Genomic DNA, 18120 nt, shown 5'->3' on the forward strand with positions numbered 1-18120 from the left:
ACCGCCTCCTCCTCCGCGCCGCCCGCCAGTTGCCCACGGCCAGGCCCATGAGCGGAGGGCGTCACTCCAGGGCGGAGCGGCGCGGTACTACTGGGGGAAGTAGTACTGGCCCCCGCCGCGCTCCTCCTCCTCCCGGTCGGCCGCCGCCCGGCTTCCTGCACTTCGGCGGCTGCCACCGCCGCCCCGCCCCTCCCGGGACCGAGCAGAAGGCGGGGAGCCCGGCGGGAGGAGGAGCCTGAAGTCAAGGCGGCCCGAAGGGCGCCCAGCGGCCCCGCCCCCTCCCAGTGCCTCGGGTAGGGCCAATCTGAGCCTTCCGGACTAGGGTCGGGGTCTGGGATTCCAGGCTTGCCCCAGGTCTAGACCTGACCGACTAGCAGCCCGCCTGGCTGGAACGGCCACCATTCGTGCAAGGGAGAGGCTCGCGGGCTTGGGGGAAGGGGCTGCAGGCCGCGTGTAAATGGACAGTGCCCTTCCAACAAGTTGTGAGGACAGTAACCGTGACGACCACTTGTAGAACTTACTACGTGCCAGGTGCTGGTCTAAGAGCTTTATGCGGAGACCCAAGTGCCACCTTTTTTTTAATCCTATTGTTAGTGGAGCAGGATAGTGTGACAGGAGTGTGGAGTGGGGCGAGGGGATAAGAAAACTAGGACAAAACTCAAATAGCTCTGGGCGAGCGGTTTCCTCCACCTGTTTAGCAGTAGTCTTCACCTCGCCTGGATCCCCTCCTTCAGGAAGCCTTCCTAGATGCTCCAAGTGGAGGCAGCCTCCACTCCAGGGTTCAGCATTTGGTTCACATCTTTTAACTTCAAGAGGATAAAGGCTAAAGGGTGCCTCGTGTCTCTGTGACAGGCAGAGAAACTGAAGCCCCGATGGACCAAATGAGGACCATTTGGGCAGCATGAACAGGGACAGATGCCGGACAGTTTTCAGAACCAGTGCCACCATCACCCCTGGGCCTCTTTCTTTCCCTACTTCCGCCACCCCCAGCTCCCTGAGAAGTGAGGAGGGCCCTTGGTGGCCAAGGGTAAGGCCCTCTATTGGGGCTGCGGGGGGTGGGGGTGGGGTTGCAGGACCCAGAGAGTTACCATCAATTGGAGGAATTGACTAGTCTGGAGCCCACTAGATCCCTGATGGCCAAGAGGAGACAGACTCTGTCTCCATACCCATCCTATTCTGTCCTCGTGGGTTCACGGGCATCTCCTCCACTCTGGCCTTTTCCCCTGCCCCATCCATCCTACTTCTGACATTTCCTGAGCACTGACTACCTTCGTATTGTGTATCACCTGGATACCTGGAAGGGCACCCCACACAGTGCAAGGGAGAGAGCACCAAAAGGCCCAGGTTACAGAGGTCAAGAGGGTCATTTGTGGGCACAGGCTAAAAAGGGTTGTGTGGCCCTGGAGATCTCTGTTGGGAACTGGGAAGGAAGGAAGGAGTGGGTGTCCACCTGCTGTCAGACTGGGAGACCGCAAGCAGGGAACAGCCTTGTTGAGACAAGTCACCAGTGTAGGCGGGCGGGTGGGGGGCATGGCCTCCTCTCCTCAGATGGGAGGAAGTGTGGCTCTGGGAACCTGGATAGGCTATCAGAAGGTACTGACTTCGACCAAAGAGGTCTGTCTGTTGTAGGTTGTCAGGGCATGTTAATTAACTTGGGAAAGGATACCTGGCAGCTCCAGCTGCGGAGCGGTGCACCTATTGGTGCACCACTGTGTGCGCCACACCGTCAGCTTAGTTCTCAGGAACTAAGCTCAGGATGGTCTCTTGGGGCCCCCTGGGCCAAGCTGGGGTTTGCTCTTCTTCAGGTTAGGTAGTCTGGCTCTAGGTACTCTGCCACCCCATGAGGGGTTAGGGGTGGGAGGGGAGCAACCTTGAACCCAGAGAAAAATGGTCATTCAGCCAAGCCCTGCTCTGCTCAGGCTCTGTCTGAGCTGTCAGCGGCCAGAGAAGGGCCCAGGAGCCCAGGAAAAAGTGTATCATGAAAGCCACTGGTATCTTTAGAGGAAAGGAAAGGCAGACCACCTAATCTGGGGTCGGAATGGAGTCAGGGAAGGCATTCGAGCCTTGAAGAATCAACGTGGACAAAGATGGGTCAGTTCAGTTCAGTAGCTCAGTCGTGTCCGACTCTTTGCGACCCTATGGACTGCAGCACGCCAGGCCTCCCTGTCCATCAGCAACTCCCGCAGTTTACTCAGAAAAAAAAATGGGTCAGCGAATTGCAAAGTGGCGCCTAGGTAAAAACCAGAGAAAGCGATGCGCTCTATCCTCCTTCACTCAGGTCTGGCTGCTCTTGCCGCTTTTCTTCTTAATTGGCATTGGACGAATCGAGCCTTGGAGCCTTCTTCACCGGCCCCGAAGAGTTCGGAGAGTCGCGAGGGAGGAAGAAGGCGGGTCCGTTGGTTGGCTTTCAGGTCTTCCTGCTCTCCCATTCTCGTCCCTGGATTGGCCGCGAGAGGCTCATCTACACCTTGGGCCTGCGCGCTGAGGAGCGAAAGAAGGTTGGGGGAGGGGGTTGTCTGTGGGCAAGATGGCGGCGACTGCAGCCGGTGTGGGCCGATTAGAGGAAGAGGCGTTGCGGCGAAAGGAACGGCTGAAGGCCCTACGGGAGAAAACCGGACGCAAGGTGAGGAATGCCCTGTGAGGGCCGTGGCTGAGGTAACCAACGTTTGGATCCGCCATAGCGACGAGAGGGCAGGGGGCTGCTGGGAAAAGGCAACGGCCGAGGTCACGCATGCGCGCTGTTGGAGCATGCGCACTGCGTCTGTGCCGGCCCAGTGTGGCGTTGCTAGAGCTGTTAGTCCTTCGCTGGTGCTGTCGCGCATGCGTAGCGACGGGTAGGGCAGTGGTCGTCGCTCCGCAGTCCCTTTGGCCTCTGTGTTTTCCGTATGGGACTCCAGGGCCACTACGAGTTTCGCATGGTCATTGGTTTAGGCGTGGTTTGTTCGCGTCTGAACACGCTGAGTCTTCCGTTTTCCCTTGACCGTCCGGCCTGTGTGCCAGAGCGCTCGGAGAACGGCAGTACGTACTGTACTCTGGGCGCCCAGCTGAAAGCCTTGAGTGCAGAAACCGACAAGAACGATCCATTTCTAGATTAGGGTAGACTTCGGGGAAAGAGGCGGGCGCTTAGTTGTTTACCAGACTCTTCTTTGGGGCTGGACCGTCTAGTCCTACTGGTTGCCAGACTTGGAAGAGTTGTTCCTTTGTCTTGTTTGACACCAAAATGGCCTGGTTCTGTTTCTACTTTGTTCATCTCTCGAAAGTAATCGAGGGAAAGGAGAACTCTGAGGCTCACTGCTTCTGAACCCTGGACCTGTCACTTGGGGTTGTGGGATGTGGGACAAATTGCTTCATCTCCGTGAGCCTCGGTTTCTTCATGTCTCCAGTGGAGGGTAACAACCCTTAAACGTTCGTTCTCACTGGGTTATTTACTCTGTTAGATTATCTATATGCAAGAGCACTGGAGACTGTAGAGTACAGAGGATGGACGTTGTTTATTCTGCTGTGTTTGGATGGGCAAAAACTTTGTCCTCAAGTGTGCAAATTACAAAGGATGTTAAATATCTAGACCTGCAAGGGATTGGGGAAAACAGGGAGGCCATTTTCCAACTAAAAAAAAAAAAAAAGGCAGGTCCCTTTGGTTTGTTACCTTTCTGCATGGCTCTCTGATGTCCTGCTAGAAAAGAGGAAGGGGAAGTAATAGAGAGTGAAAGCCAGCAGAATTGCCTTCTGTGTTTATTGGCAACTTTTCGGTCCTGTCCGACAGTCATCTCTGCAAACTTCATGGCCCAGGCATGCTCAGGACCTCAACTTTATTATTTTTTTTTTTTAGGACCTCAATTTTATAAACATTAGCTAGTCGACTGGAGCTGTTGGCTTAGATTTAGGGCCCAGATGATTGAAATTTGGGTTTGAGGGCAGAATACAAAGAACAAAACAGCATCCTGAATGCCCCTTACAATGGGAAGGAGGCCTAGGCTATCAGAAAACTGACCTTTAAATACACTATATATTTATTTTTGGCTGTGCTGGGTCTTTATTGCTGAGTGGGCCTATCTCTAGCAGCAGCGAGCTGGAGCTACTCTGTGATGCACAGGGCTTCTCATCGAAGTGGCTTCTCGTTTTGTGGAGCTCTGGGATACAGGCGCAATAGTTGTGGCACCCGGGCTTAAGTTGCTTCGCAGCATGTGGGATCTTCCCAGATCAGAGGTTGAACCCATATCTTTTGCATTGGCAGGCTGATTCTTTACCACTGAGCCACCAGGGAAGTCCAAAACTCAGCTTTTAAGAGGGATTCTCTCAATGGGCTGAAAATACGAGCCTATTTTTTCCCTTTGCTTTAAAAAAAGTTGTGTAGAATATACATAAACACAAAATTTACCATTTTAAGTGTACAAGTCGGTGTCATTAAGGACATTCAGAATGTTATATAACTATACCACTATTTCCAACACTTTTTCATCATCCCAAATGGAAATCTGTGCCCTTTAAACAATGTCTCTTTCCCCTGTCTCCCCAGCTCCTGACAACCACCATTCTTTCTGTTTCTTTACTATTCTAGGTATCATATAAGTAGAATCATGTAGTACTCGTCTCTCTGTTTAGCGGCTTATTCATTCAGCATAATGTCAGGGTTCATCCATGTTGTAGCATGTGTCAGGATCTGTTAGCAGGCAGTTGGATTGCTTCTGGGTTTTAGCTGTTGTAAGTATGTAGAGGGTGTACAAACATCTATTTGGGTCTCTGTTTTTGCACTTATATCCAGGAGAATTTGGGGATCCTACAGTAATTCTGTGTTTAATTTTTTGAGGAACCGCTGTGTTTCCCATAGCAACCACATCATTTTACATTCCCAATGGCAGTGCTTAAGGATTCCGGTTTCCCCACATTCTTGCCAACACCTGTTATTTTCTGTGTTGTTGATTATATACATACTAATTGTGGTTATAGTTTTGATTTGCATTTCTCTGATGGTTAGTAATATTGAACATCTTCTCATGTGCCTATGGCTATTTGTGTGTTTTTTTTTTTTTTTTTGAGAAGTGTTTATCAATCCTTTCCCCATTTTTTTTTTTTCTTTTTGCTATTGCTTTGCTCATTTTTTAATTGGGTTTTGACCGTAGTTGTTGAGTTGTAGGAGTTCTTCATGTGTTCTGGATATTAAGCCTATATCAGATAGGTGATTTGTAAATATTTTCTCCCACTCCCAAGGTTGTATTTTTACTTTCTGATAATGTCTTTTGATGTGCAGAGATTTAAATTTTGATGGTCATTTTCCTTTTTCTGTTGTTGAGGCTGCTTTTGGTATTGCACCTAATGAACCATTGTCAAATAGAAGATCATGAAGCTTTTCCTCTGTTTTTTTCTAAGAGTTTTATAGTTTTAGCTCTTTCATTTAGGTCTTTGATCCATTTCAAGTTAATGTTTGTATATGGTATAATGTACTTTCTTTTGCATGTGAAGGTCCTGCTTTCCCGGTACGATTTGTTGAAAAGACTGTCCTTTTCTCTATTGAATGTTCCTTGTACCCTTGTTGAGGATCATTTCACCATATATGCAGGAGTTTATTTCCGGGCTCTCTCTCCTGTCCCATTGGTCTGTTGTTTGTCCTTAGGGCTGTATCACACTGTTTTGATTACTGTAGCTTGGTAGTAAGCTTTGAAATCAAGAAGAATGAGTCCTCCAACTTCATTCTCTTTCAAGATTCTTTTGGCTATTTGGGATTCCTTGAGATTCCATATGGATTTACTTTTATTTTTTCTGTTTGTGCAAAAAGCACCATTGAGATTTTGATAGGGATTGCTCTGAATCCATAGATCATTTTGAGGAGTATTGCCATCCTAACAGTATTGTCTTCCAGTTCAAGAGCAAGGGATGTCTTTATGTTTATTTACATCTTCAATTCCTCTCAGCAGTGCTCTCTAGTTTATACTGTACAAGTCTTCAGCCTCGTTGGTAAATCGGTATTAATGTTCCTCAGTATTTTATTCTTTCTCGTGCTGTTGTAGATAGAGTTGTTGTCTTAAATTCCTTTCAGGTTGCTCATTGCCAGAAGTGCTGCTGATTTTCATCAGTTGATTTTGTACCCTGGAACTTTGCTGAATTTGTTATTGTTCCTGAGTTTTTTGTTTTTATTTTTATTCTTGTTTGTTTTTATCTGGCTGGGTTGTTTGTCTGTTTTGGTGGACTCTTTGGGGTTTTCTGCATATAAGATCATGTCATCATTGAACGTCCTTTTTTGGCAGGTCTAGCTAGGAGCTCTTGACTATTCCACTCATATAAGCCTTTTCCCGCTTACAAAGGGAAGTTAGAATTTTTAGTTGATTCTTCAGTTTCCACACAGTGGTGTCAATGGTGCAGCAGTGGTAGGCGATGAAATGTTGTTTGGTTTGTCTGCACATGGGTTATTAGAGCTAGTACTCCTTTCGTTCAGCAGACGTCTATTGAGCGTGCACTGTGCACCAGTCATTCAGACGCTGGAGGTGCCACAGTGAACCAAGCAAACAGAAGCCTGTGCCCCGGGCAGCTTCCATTTAGCTGGGGGAGCACACAGTCAAGCAAAATGTATCTCACGTTAGATGGAGATGGTGTTATGAAGAAAAGGAAAGAAGGAAGAGAGATGGGGCATAGATGGTGCTCCTGTTTTACTCAGTAGCTCTGGCAGTTTAATTTCTTTATTAAAGGCAACAGTATTTTCAGATTTAACATGGTTAATGATACCACCTGCCTGGCTTATCTTATCTGGTGTTGATGACAACCTTGAGAAGAAGGAAGAGGGCTAATTTGTAGGTAGAAGCACTGAGACCAATAAACATGAGGCGGTTTTATTTGTCAGGTAACGAGGAGGTACCCTAAATGAGCGCCGGGGTGAGGAGGGACCACGAGAACGGGGTGGCTGTCTTTACTCACTGAATGGGACTGGTTTCTCTGAGGCAGAGTGGGGAAGGTTGAGAAACCTTCCTATGTATTTGTGATTCCTTGAGGTTTTATGAATTACATCCCCCCAAAAACAACAGTGGCAAAAGAGTATAGACCTCAATCCAAGCTGCCCACATACCTTAATCTTTTCTGGTTAAGACCCTAACTAGTCCTGATTCTGGCCCTTCTTCACACCAGCAAGGATGGGTGTGGCCTTATTTGCCACAGTTCCTTTTCTTTCTTTTTGATATATTTTTTTATTTTGGTAAAATCTGGGTGACCTAAAATTTGCCATTTAACTGTTTTTCATCGGCATTAAATATATTCACAAATGTTGCGCAACCATCACCACTATTTCTGCAACGTTTTCATCACTCTAAACAGAAACTCTGCAGCCATTAAGCAATAACTCCCCATTCCTGTCTTACCGCAGCCCCTTGTAGCTGCTAACCTACTTTCTGTCTCTCTGAATTTGTCTAATGTAAATATCCCATATAGAAAGGAATCTTTCAGTATTTGTTCTTTGTATTTGGCTTATTTCACTTAGTGAAATAATGCTTGTAATTCTGGGTCCATCCATTCCAGTATGTAACAGTTTCCTTTTAAAAGCTGAATAATATTCCATTATATACATATATATATATGTACACACGCACACTCACCTTATATATATACACACAACACATTGTCTAGTCATCTGTTCATGGACACCTCTGGACAGTTGTGGTTAGTACTGCCACTGGTATATTGGTGTACTTTTTGGTGTATAAATCTTTGAGTCCCTGTTTTTAATTCTTCTGAGTATATATCTAAGGAGTGGAATTACTTGTAATTCTGTGTTTAACTTTTTGAGAAACCACCGAACTACTTCCCACAGCAGCTGTATCATTTTCCACTACCACCCTCAATGCATGAGGATTCCAACCTCTCTACATACTTGCCAAGACTTGTGATGTTCCTTTAAAAAAAAAAAAATTCTAGCTCTCCTGGTAGGTGTGAAGTGGTGTCTCATTGTGGTTTTGGTTTGCATTTCCCTGATGATTATTGCTGTTGAGCACCTTTTTATGATTTTCCATTTGTATATGTTCTTTGGAGAAATAGCTATTCATGTCCTTTGCCCGTTTTTAATTGGGTGGTTTGTCTTTCTGCTGTTGAGTTGTGGTTGATTTCTTTACATATTCTGGATATTAAACTGTGGTCAGATATGGGATTTGCAAGTATTTTCTCCCATTCTGTGGGTTGTCTTTTCACTTTATTGGTAGTGTCCGTTGATCCACGACAGTTCTTAAAATTTTGATGAATGCCGATTTATCTTTTCTTACCTTTTGTTACCTGTGGTTTTAGTGTCATATTTAATCTTCACAGTTCTTGAGTGACGTTATTGTTGGGGTAGATGCCTGGGAAAAAGACAGTCAAGAGTCTACAGTCAGAGTTAATTTTCCAGCCCATAGTCATTTCCTGTGGGACCTGTGAGTGGGAAGGAAGTATAGCCTGCCTGCTGCTGGCAGATAGGAAGCGAGGGGTCTCCTCACCCAGAGAGGAAGTGATGCCCCGCTTTTATAGTTCATTCCTCTGATGTGAGGACGAGGCCGCTGTGGGGCAGACTCCAGGCTTGAGCACTGCCTCAGCCTGTTGGTGGAGAGTGCCTGTCTGCCCCTTGGGGGTGGCTCCCTGCTGGCCCCTAGACTCAGTGGTAGGTCCTTCATTGATACCATCTGTGCACATGGTTTTGCTGGAGGTATCATGGTTTCAGGCATGAGGTTGATTTTCCTCATGGTGTATCTTCTCCCTCACAAGACTGTAAACTCATAATGTAGTGTCGTCTGGAGGAATCCGTCCTGAGAGTGTGACAGACGGACTCAAGGTTCCAGTCACAGAGTTTCCGTGTGTTATTCAGTAGTAAAGCTCCATCATGGTTGTGCAGCTTGGCAGTTTTCCAGAGTGCTTCCTTGCTAGCCCATGTGATGCCACTGATTTGAGAAGGGGCAAGACAAGATGGGGTTCAGAGGTGCTGGGATGCCTAAGGTCATGGAGCCTAAGTAACTCTGCTGGATTCTAGCTCAAGCAAGACCCTCTGCTAGAGGGGGCTTTTATTCAGGGGCAGCCTCACTTGTAGCAGCATCCTGCAAGTCAGCCAGTCCAGGGTGACAGGTGGAGAGACCACATACAATATTCGACTGTGCTCCTGGGGTTCCTGGGAAAGCCAGGCTGGGTCCAGAGATGCTTCACGGGAAGGCAGAGTGGAACATGAGCTGAGTTGTGATGGATGGGACTGAGGTTGGAGTATTAAAGTAGCTGGAAAGGAATGTTCCAGGGGAGCATTTCAGAGGTGGGGACATCAGGGGCACAGAGAGGCCAGCAGGGGATGCTCCAGAGGGTTTGACAGCACACAGTTGGCAGGAATGAGGTCTAAAAGTGCCGCTGGGCAGTCTGGTGGCCAAGTTCTACAGGAGCCAGGGCTTCCGGCTGGGAAGGCGGCCAGCCTTCCCCGGGCACATATTTCTGTATTGTAGCATTGGAACCTCGTTTCCTGATGCTCATCCAGAAGTTCCAAGCCAGGTGAGTAGGAGAACAGTTCAAGGCTGTCGATGAAGCTCTATGTCATTCTCTTCCGTCCTGGCCACCAGGGCACCTTGAGGCCACTTTCTTCTCTAATCTCATCCTCATCAGCAGCCAGATGGAGGCTTCCAAAAGTGATTCAGTTGGCACAAACATTCGCCCCTTGGCTGTTGGTTCTTCTGACATTTGGCCTGGATTGGACTGTCTCTTTCTGCCCTGAGACTTGGAGACTGGTTGTCTGCTCAGCCAGCCCCTCAGGGATTGGGTGTGACCTCAGGCCCAAGGTTTGGCTGTCAGCTTTCAGGTTCAACAGCAGTTCCTGTTTTTCTCTCTAGAGAGAGCAGAGCAGCGCTGTTCAGTGTTCTCCGTACAATCTGTGCCGTCTAGCGCTGCAGCAGTGAGCCACATGTGGCTCTTGAACCCTTGAAATGTGGCTAACATGCGTTAATTTTATTCCATGGGCTTCCCTGGTGGCTCAGTGGAAAAGAATTCACCTACAATGCAGGAATCGCAGGAAACCCAGGTTCCATCCCTGAATTGGGAAGATCCCCTGGAGGAGGACATGGCAACCCCACTCCACTATTCTTTAGTCTGGAGAATCCAATGGACAGAGGAGCCTGGTGGGCTACAGTCCATGGGGTCGCAAAGAGTCAGACACAACTGAAGCGACTTAGCACGAATGCAGATTAATTTATATTTAGACAGCCATCCTTAACGTATGACTGCCTTATAGAACAGTGTATCTCTGGAGGGCTTGCTCCATTTCATCCAACTCATAAGAGACCATAAGTGTCTCACCTGAACGCCCATTTATTAAGAGCCAAGAGGGAGAGGGCAGGTGGCAACCCAGGTGACCATCACGTCAGCCTCGGGGTCTAGAGTTGGGGCAGAAGGCTTTGAAGTTGTCAGTCTTTGTGGCCAGCATCTCTAGCCAATGTATATTCCTGACCTTTTGAGTGTACACCCAGTGGAGTTGAATGCTGACCATTCGGTGGTACAGTTGTGATCTTCACACTCAAGACACGTGCATGTGGAGAGCGGAAGCAGTGCCAAGGCAGAGGGGAGCAAGTTGAAACTCTCTGACTTGGGTGTTGTGGGTAAAGTCCTAGCCAGTGTGGGGTGAGGGCATAAGAGGGAGCTGGAGGGAAGGGCTTGCATGGGTTGTGGGCAGCAGAGGGTGGCAGCAAGCGAGGGATGATGGAGGAGAGACGAGCGAGCTGGGGTGGCAGGGGTAGTCCAACTTGTCCGTGACCTGCTCATCTCTCAGAAAGCTGTCTCTGTCCCCACCCCATATGGCCGCATCCCCATGCCCAGCCGCCTGATTGCTAAGTCACTTGAGGCAGTCATGTCTCCTGGGTTGACAGCCTTTTGCAGGTTGGCAGACCCAACATTTACATGACCGCTTATAGGGTCTCATGACTTGTTCATTCCTGAAGCAGTCCTTTAAGATAGATGTTGATTACTCCCTATTTAATAGGTCAGGAGACCTGGGGCTGTAGGGACCTCTCATGTCTGCTTTGTCATGTTGTCAGTCCCGGGTGGTCCCTTAAGCTCTGGCTCTGTGTCCCTCTCCACTCCTCACCCCCTGAAGAAGAGGTCACTTTCCCATCACGTACAGAAATTGCCACCAGGTTGCCTGGAGGGATCCACAAGACACAGCAGAGAGCATGTGCTCTGTGTGTGTAGACTGTCCGGTTCAAATCTCAGCTCCACTCATAACCTCTTTCGGATGAGAGCAAATCTTTAAAGCTCTAGACCTCCCTACCTCTGTCTGTAAAATCCAGACCTTGTCCGTGGCCAGGACCACAGAGAAGGGGTCCAAAAGAGTCCATCTTAAAGTCTTGCACACGGGCCTTTTACCAGTGTGGGCGTCTGTCCTGTCTCTACTGCTCTCCTGGAAGCGGGAGTTCAGGTGGTCCTCCAGCCCTCTTTGCTGGGTGACAGTGGGTAGAGCCCACCCTGTTTCCAGCGGAAGCAAAGAGGACATCCTCCTGGTCCCCTGACTACTCAGCCCAGCCCTGATTCCTTGAAGGTATCAATAGAATTCATTTTTAGTGCAGAAGGTTTAGATTAACCAAAAAAAGAAAAAGTGAATTTGCAGAGCTGCACCCTCAATGAGGTGTGCAGTACCCGTTCATCCTAAGGACCAATCTTCACTTCCCCACCTCTGCTCGGACCCTGAGGTCTTAGAGGCCAGTGAAAGGGAGAACCTCGTGGGTGGGAGGTTTGGGCTCCCCACACAGACACCTGTTGATGAACCAGTATTGAAACCTTGGATTGAGTCATCCCCTCAGAGGGCCCTGACTTGTTCATTTGTCAAATAAAGGTGTTGAATCAGTCAGAGGTCTTCACACCTACTGGTGCCCCAGGATCACCTGGGGACACAACTTGCAGTTTCTTCCCTGGCTCCATCCGAAACCTCCTGTCGGGATCTTAGGATAGTGGCTAGAAGTCTGAGCATTTTTGAAGTTCCCCAGATGATTCTGATACGGTATTTATCTGGAAATCCCGGATCACTCCCTGGACATCCCCCCTTGACAAAAGGAAGTGGAACACTCCTTTTCCTGGAGCCCTTCCTCACTGCAGAAACTCTGCAGCCAGCCACCCAACAAGTATTTATTGAGTACCAGCTGTTTGTCAGACCCTGGGGATCTAACCTGTGAATAAGACTGCCTCCCTGCCTCCAGGGGCTTCCATGGGAGGGGCGGGTAAGGGGTGGGTACGGGCCCTTGTTCCTGAGATAAGTCCACGGGAGAGTGGTCTTGCGGAGGAAATCAGGAGTCCAGTTTAGGCCACTTTAGTTCAGAGATGACTATTAGACACCTAAGTAGAGAGAGACTGTTAGGCAGGCATCTGCTCTGCTGAGAGATTCTTGTGTAGGAGGATTCGAAGCCCTAGACAAGATCCCCTGGGTACCGAGCTTAGACAGCAGAGGGGGTTAGATACTGCCTAACAGTGTATAACTTTATTGCTACTTCTGTCTCAGGTATTCCTTTGGAAAAGGTGTATGGATTCATTACACATTTTAATGTATTATCTATAGATTATAAGATAAAGTCAAACATGTATCTGCTGATAATTTTCAACTTGACTTGTCTTTATACTTAGAAATGTCTCTTAATAGTAGGCTTCCCTGATGGCTCAGATAGTAAGGAATCTGTCTGCAGTGCAGGAGACCTGTGTGCGATCCCTGGGTCAGGAGGATCCCCTGGAGAAGGAAATGGCAACCCACTCCAGTATTCTTGCCTGGAGAATTCCATGGACAAAGGAGCCTGGCAGGCTATAGCCCATGGGGTCCCAAAGAGTCGGACACAGCTGAGCGACTATCACTTACTCAACAGTTTTCCAAAGTGCCTACACCGTTTTACACTCCCACCAGCAGTGTATGAGAGTTCTTTCCAGTACTTGGTATGGTTAGTATTTTTCACGTTAGCCTTGCTGATGGAAGTGTAGGGGTATCCCTTTGTGGTTTAAATTTGCATTTTCTTCCTAATAAAATTCTGTATCTTTTCTTATGTTTATGGGAAGTGCCTGTTTATGCCTTTTATTGGGCTGTTGTTCAGTTGCTTAGTTGTGTCCAAGTCTTTGCGACCCTATGGACTGCAGCATACCAGGCTTCCCTGTTCTTCACTGTCTCCCAGAGTTTGCTCACACTTATGTCCATTGAATCGATGATGCCATCCATTGGGTTGCCTGGCACTTTTTCCTATTGATTTTGGAGAGTTCTTTATTCCAGTCCTGAGCGGGTCTTTTGTTCTGTATATGTACTATAGCTGTCTCTCTGGATCTTGACTTTTCTTGCTTTTAATCACATTCTTTGATGAAGAGAAATTCTTCATTTAACATAGGCCCGTTTATCCATTTTTTCTGCTAATGCTTCGTGGCCCATTTAGGAAATGGCTGCATACTCTGGGTCATGTTGATATCCCCTTGTGTTGTATTCTAAAAGTTTTATTGTTTTAGATTTATTGATTTAGATTTAGTTTTATTACCTTTAAATTGCTGATCCATCTGAAATTTATTTTTATGTGGTTTAAAGTAGATGTCAAGATTTTCTCCCCATATGGATATCAGTGACTCAGCACTATTTATTTTTTTAGAAAGAAGACTATTTTTCTCTGAATGGTTGGCATGCAGTGTCCTTGATAAGACATACTGCTAATCTCCCGCAACTTCTTTTTTTTTTAATATTTATTTATGTGGCTGTGCCAGGTCTTAGATGCAGAACGTGGGCTCTTTAGTTGTGACATGTGGGATCTGGTTTCCTGACCAGGGATCAGACCCAGGCCTCCTGCACTGGGAGCAGAGTCTTAGCTTCTGGACCACTAGGGAATTCCCCCGCAGCATCTGAGAGTAGTGGTAATTATTATAATAATAGTAGTAGTGATTTTATTTTGCTTTAAATGTTACTGAGTCCCAGTTCATGCCAGCCCCCCAAGAGATAGGCAGCTCCTTGGAGCAGGGACAACTCAGATTTATTTTGACAAGGATTTAGACATTTCATGGCCTGGGCAGTTGTCTTGCGCGTTCTGTGTCCCATAACTCTGAGCCTGTTGGCTTTGTGCACAAAAAGGGACTTATTTCGGACTCATGAGGAGGGCAGGGGCCTGTCAACTGGCTCCCCAAAGCCACTTAGACTCCATCCACTCTGTCCATACTCTGGAGCAACTAGGGGCTGTTCTGACTAGAAATACGAGTTGCCTCGAACAGTTGCTTCTAGGTCAGTTGTCTAAACTTGGGCTTTGTGTTTTCCATTCACGCCTGCTGACCCTTGGAGCAGGATGTGGTTGCTCTGTGGTACTAAGTATTGTAATCCAGGATTGAAATGCGATCTGTGCTATTATTATTATTTTAAAAAATTTGTTTGTTGGAGTCTAGTTAATTTATAATGTTGTGTTAGTTTCAAGTGTACAGCAAAGAAGATCAGTTATGCATAGACATATGTCCACCCTTTTTTAGATCCTTCTCCCATATAGCCCATTACAGAGCATTGAGTGGAGTTCCTGTGCTATAGAGTAGGTCCTTATTAGTTACCTATTTTATATATAGTAGTAATGTGTATGGGTTTCTCTGGTAGCTCAGCTGGTAAAGAACCCCACTTGCAATGCAGGAGACCCCCGTTCAATTCCTGGGTCGGAAAGATCTCCTGGAAAAGGGATAAGCTACTCACTCCAGTATGCTTGGGCTTCCCTGCTGGCTCAGACGGTAAAAATCCGCCTGCAGTGCGGGAGACCTGGGTTCAATCCCTGGGTCTGGAAGGTGCCCTGGAGGAGAGCATGGCAACCCACTCCAGTATTCTTGCCTGGAGAATCCCCATGGTCAGAGGAGCCTGGCGGGCTGCAGTCCATGGGGTCGCAGGGTTGGACGTGACTGAGAGACTAAGCACAGCACAGCAGTAATGTGTGTGCGTCAGTCCCATTTTCCCAGTGCATCTCTTTCCCCCTTTTCCCTCTGTGTTCTTGTTTCAGAAGAAGATATGCCCCATGTTTCATCCTGGGATACTGAAGAATACCTCCCCCCAACACACACCCTCATATTTTCCCACCCCCCCAGATACCCCAACTCACCTCCACATACACACAACAGTATACCCCCAAACCTCCCACCCCCGTGGACTCCCTTGCATCATTGCACCCCACACCTCCCCACACACCCCAAACAGCAACCCGCCACACTACGCCCACACCTCCTGTACTCCCAACCCTCAGTCCCCTCATCCCACCCCTGTACGCATCCCGTAATTCCCCAAAGCACACACGCCCCACACCCCATGCCCCACGCCCTCAACACTGCCCTCCCCCCAGCGCACACAACCCTGAACAGCTGGGAGGACTCGCGTGTCTAGCTTCTAAGCCCCCGCAGAGATATGGGAGACCCCGTGGCGGAGCTCGCTGTGGCTGGGGGTCACGGCTGGCCCTGCTTCCTCCAGGGCCCTTCCCTCACTCCTGGGCGGCCTGGCTTCTCCCCAGTTTTGTTGTGGAAGGAAGCAACAGCTTGTACTCTGGAAAGAATTCCTAGAGGAGAAACAGTTGCTATGGTAACGACTCCCAGTGGGGAGTAAAATCTACACTCCAGGGCTATATTGACTCCAGGCTCTCAAGAGCTGCTCTGTCTAGAGAAAGTGCGAGTGGCTGTCCTTTCAAGGACAGCACTCCATCTCCCTCCAACCAACCCACCTCTCCTCGTGTTCAGGGCAGGGCTGCACACAGGGTCTGGCAGGGCGATCTGAATGCTAAAAAAGAAGTGTGTGTGTGTGTGTGTGTGTGTGTGTGCGCGCGCGCGCATGCATGCACAATCTGAATACTAAATAGAGAGTGTGTGTGTGTGTGTGACAGCTGGAGAGGCAGTTCTCCGCTGACAGAGCCTTCCTGCCCTGGGTCCAGGAGTCCTTGCGAGCCAGGCTCTCTGGGGTGAGCAGCAAGTTTCCGAGCCCTCGCCTCACTCCTGCTGAGGAATGCCGGCTGTGTGCTGGGCCTGTGATGGGGGCCAATTTCAGCGAGGCTGGGCCCAGTGGGGCGATGGACCTGTGCACACCGGTTGCAATCCTGCTGACTGGCGTGCACTGTCCTAGGGCCGGAGTGTGTGTTGGGGCGTGCCCCAAGAGAGCTGTGTGGGCTCGCAGGAGGGGTGAGGAGGAGGGAGTGTGGAGGAGGGAGTCCTGGACCCACTGTGAATCTCCTGTATGTTATTGACTGGCCTGTGGGTCACATCTTCATTTGGGCTTTGTGCTCCAGGCGGCCTAACTCTGACCTGGTGGAGGTGCTGCAAAAACCCTTGAGGAGGGGTGTGAGGGGCTGGCTGTCTGGAGCCTTGGGAGAAGGAGGGTGGGGTTGGAGCAAAATAGGCCGGTGGGAAGGTGTCTGACTTCAGGGAGACCGCCTGTGGAAGCCCCCGCCCCAGCAACCCCGCACTCTGCGGCTGGCTTTTCTGACCTGGACTCACATCCCCTGCACGCATGATGGAGCTGCCCTTCTAAACCGTGGTCAGCTCAAGGGCAAAGCCTAGGTTCTCCTCGGGATGAAGGGAGGGGAGGGGAGAGGCGTGCGTGTGGGGTCAGTCATGTGCCCCTTTTCAGCGATGGGGTGAGGGGAGCAGGCCTCACTTGGGTGATGGAATTTCAGGGGCCTCGTGCTCAGGATGCAGGTGAGAGCGTCCGGCGTCGCCGTCATCATCATCGTGGTCGGCGCCTACTGTTCATGGTGTGGCCACAGCAGAGAGCTCCGCACGTCACAGACGCTCCCTCATTTAACACCCCTCTGCACTTTTGGAAAGTGCTGCTCAGAGAGGCCCACGAACTCAGAGGAGTCCCACAGCTCTGCTTCCTTGTGCGGTTCAGCTTCTCAACCTTTCAGCCCAGCACATGGTTAAAAGAAAAACTGCTTTGCTTCCAGAGGAAATATGTGTAGGTGAAAACCGAAAGACCTTGTTCAAGCAATTTTTTCCCCCACAAATAAATGTGCCACTTCTGGCTTGTAGTTTAAATTTGGTTTTAATGAGGACTTTATCACTTGGAGATCACACCAGAGAGGAGACAGCTGTCTTCCCTGTACTTCTCAGACTGTGACACTCTGAGAAGCAGCTGATCAGAGGTTAAAATAGCTTCTAGTCTCCTAGGAGCTTCAGCGTACTTTGTTGCTCTGTAAACCGCTGACTAGCCTGGGAGTTGACTTGTCAAGAATTTGCTGTTTGAACCGGGGTGCCAGGGTGTGGGGGCCCTGCACATTTCAAGCTCACCTCCAGTTTGGGATGGAGGGATAGTGGGATAGTGAGAGGAACCCAGGTGAGACCCTTGGCTTGCCTGCATCTGCCATCGGCCTTTGTGGTGGACCTGGTGGGATTCTGGAAACACATCCACAGAACACTTTACATTCCGAGCCCAGCTGCTCCATTTGCAAACTGGGCCTCAGGACCTTTGCCTGGCTTGTATCCAGGGCTTCCCTGTGGATCAGATGAGTCAGGGTATTTAAGAAACTTGGAGTGCTTTAAGTGATGCTCATGATGTGTTCTTGTGCTGTTCTTATATGTGGTCACATAAAGCCAGGGTACTTAATTGCAAGCAACAGAAATCTGTTCTGGCTGGTTAGTTCATTAAAGAAAAGAGAGCATACCTTGGAGATAGGCAGTCAGAAAGAAGCCCAGCGTTTCACAGGAAAAGGGCTTGCCCTCAAATGTCTAGACACAGCAGCTTGCTTGCTGCCAACACTTCCAGAGAGAAGTCTGTTTGCTGGCCCCTCTCCCTGCTGGGACAGCGAGTAGTGGGCACTTTCAGCTTCTAGAGCATGAAGCTGGCTCGTCCTCTCCCAGGACTCCACATGGAGCCTTCCCAAGTAAGAGAAGGGTGTGGGTGGGCACTGGGCAGCCCATAGAATGACCTGGGAATTCAAGTTCCAGTCACCTTCTTGCGTGGCTCCAGGCAACGTGATAAAATAGACAACATACCAGTCCAATTGAAATCAAGAGACCCCAGGTCTAGACCAGCCCAGCTCTTGGCCTTCTCATGCTGCGCTCTGCCTGGGTCTCTCGTGGCCTGTGTTTATGTTGTATGAGAGATTTCTCTGTTTCTTCTCATCCTGTCTACTCTGATGCAGAGCCCACCCCAGTGACCACAGTAAGCCCTCAGGCAGCTTGGGGTGGCCTCATACAGGT

The 18120-nt window shown here is 49.0% G+C and overlaps 1 protein-coding gene across 1 annotated transcript in view; it reads left to right on the forward strand.

The window, feature by feature from the left end:
- Positions 1–2182: 2182 nt before the first annotated feature.
- The window catches only part of CCDC12 (coiled-coil domain containing 12), a 37869-nt gene continuing 21931 nt past the window's right edge, over positions 2183–18120 (forward strand). Inside the window, exon 1 of the mRNA XM_010862500.1 lies at positions 2183–2623. Coding sequence (XP_010860802.1) covers positions 2528–2623 — 96 coding nt within the window. The 5' untranslated portion in view covers positions 2183–2527. The remainder of the gene's footprint in view (positions 2624–18120) is intronic.

Source organism: Bison bison, unplaced genomic scaffold, assembly GCF_000754665.1.
Source record: "Bison bison bison isolate TAMUID 2011002044 unplaced genomic scaffold, Bison_UMD1.0 scf7180017864482, whole genome shotgun sequence".
In the NCBI taxonomy this organism is placed as follows: Eukaryota; Metazoa; Chordata; class Mammalia; order Artiodactyla; family Bovidae; genus Bison; species Bison bison.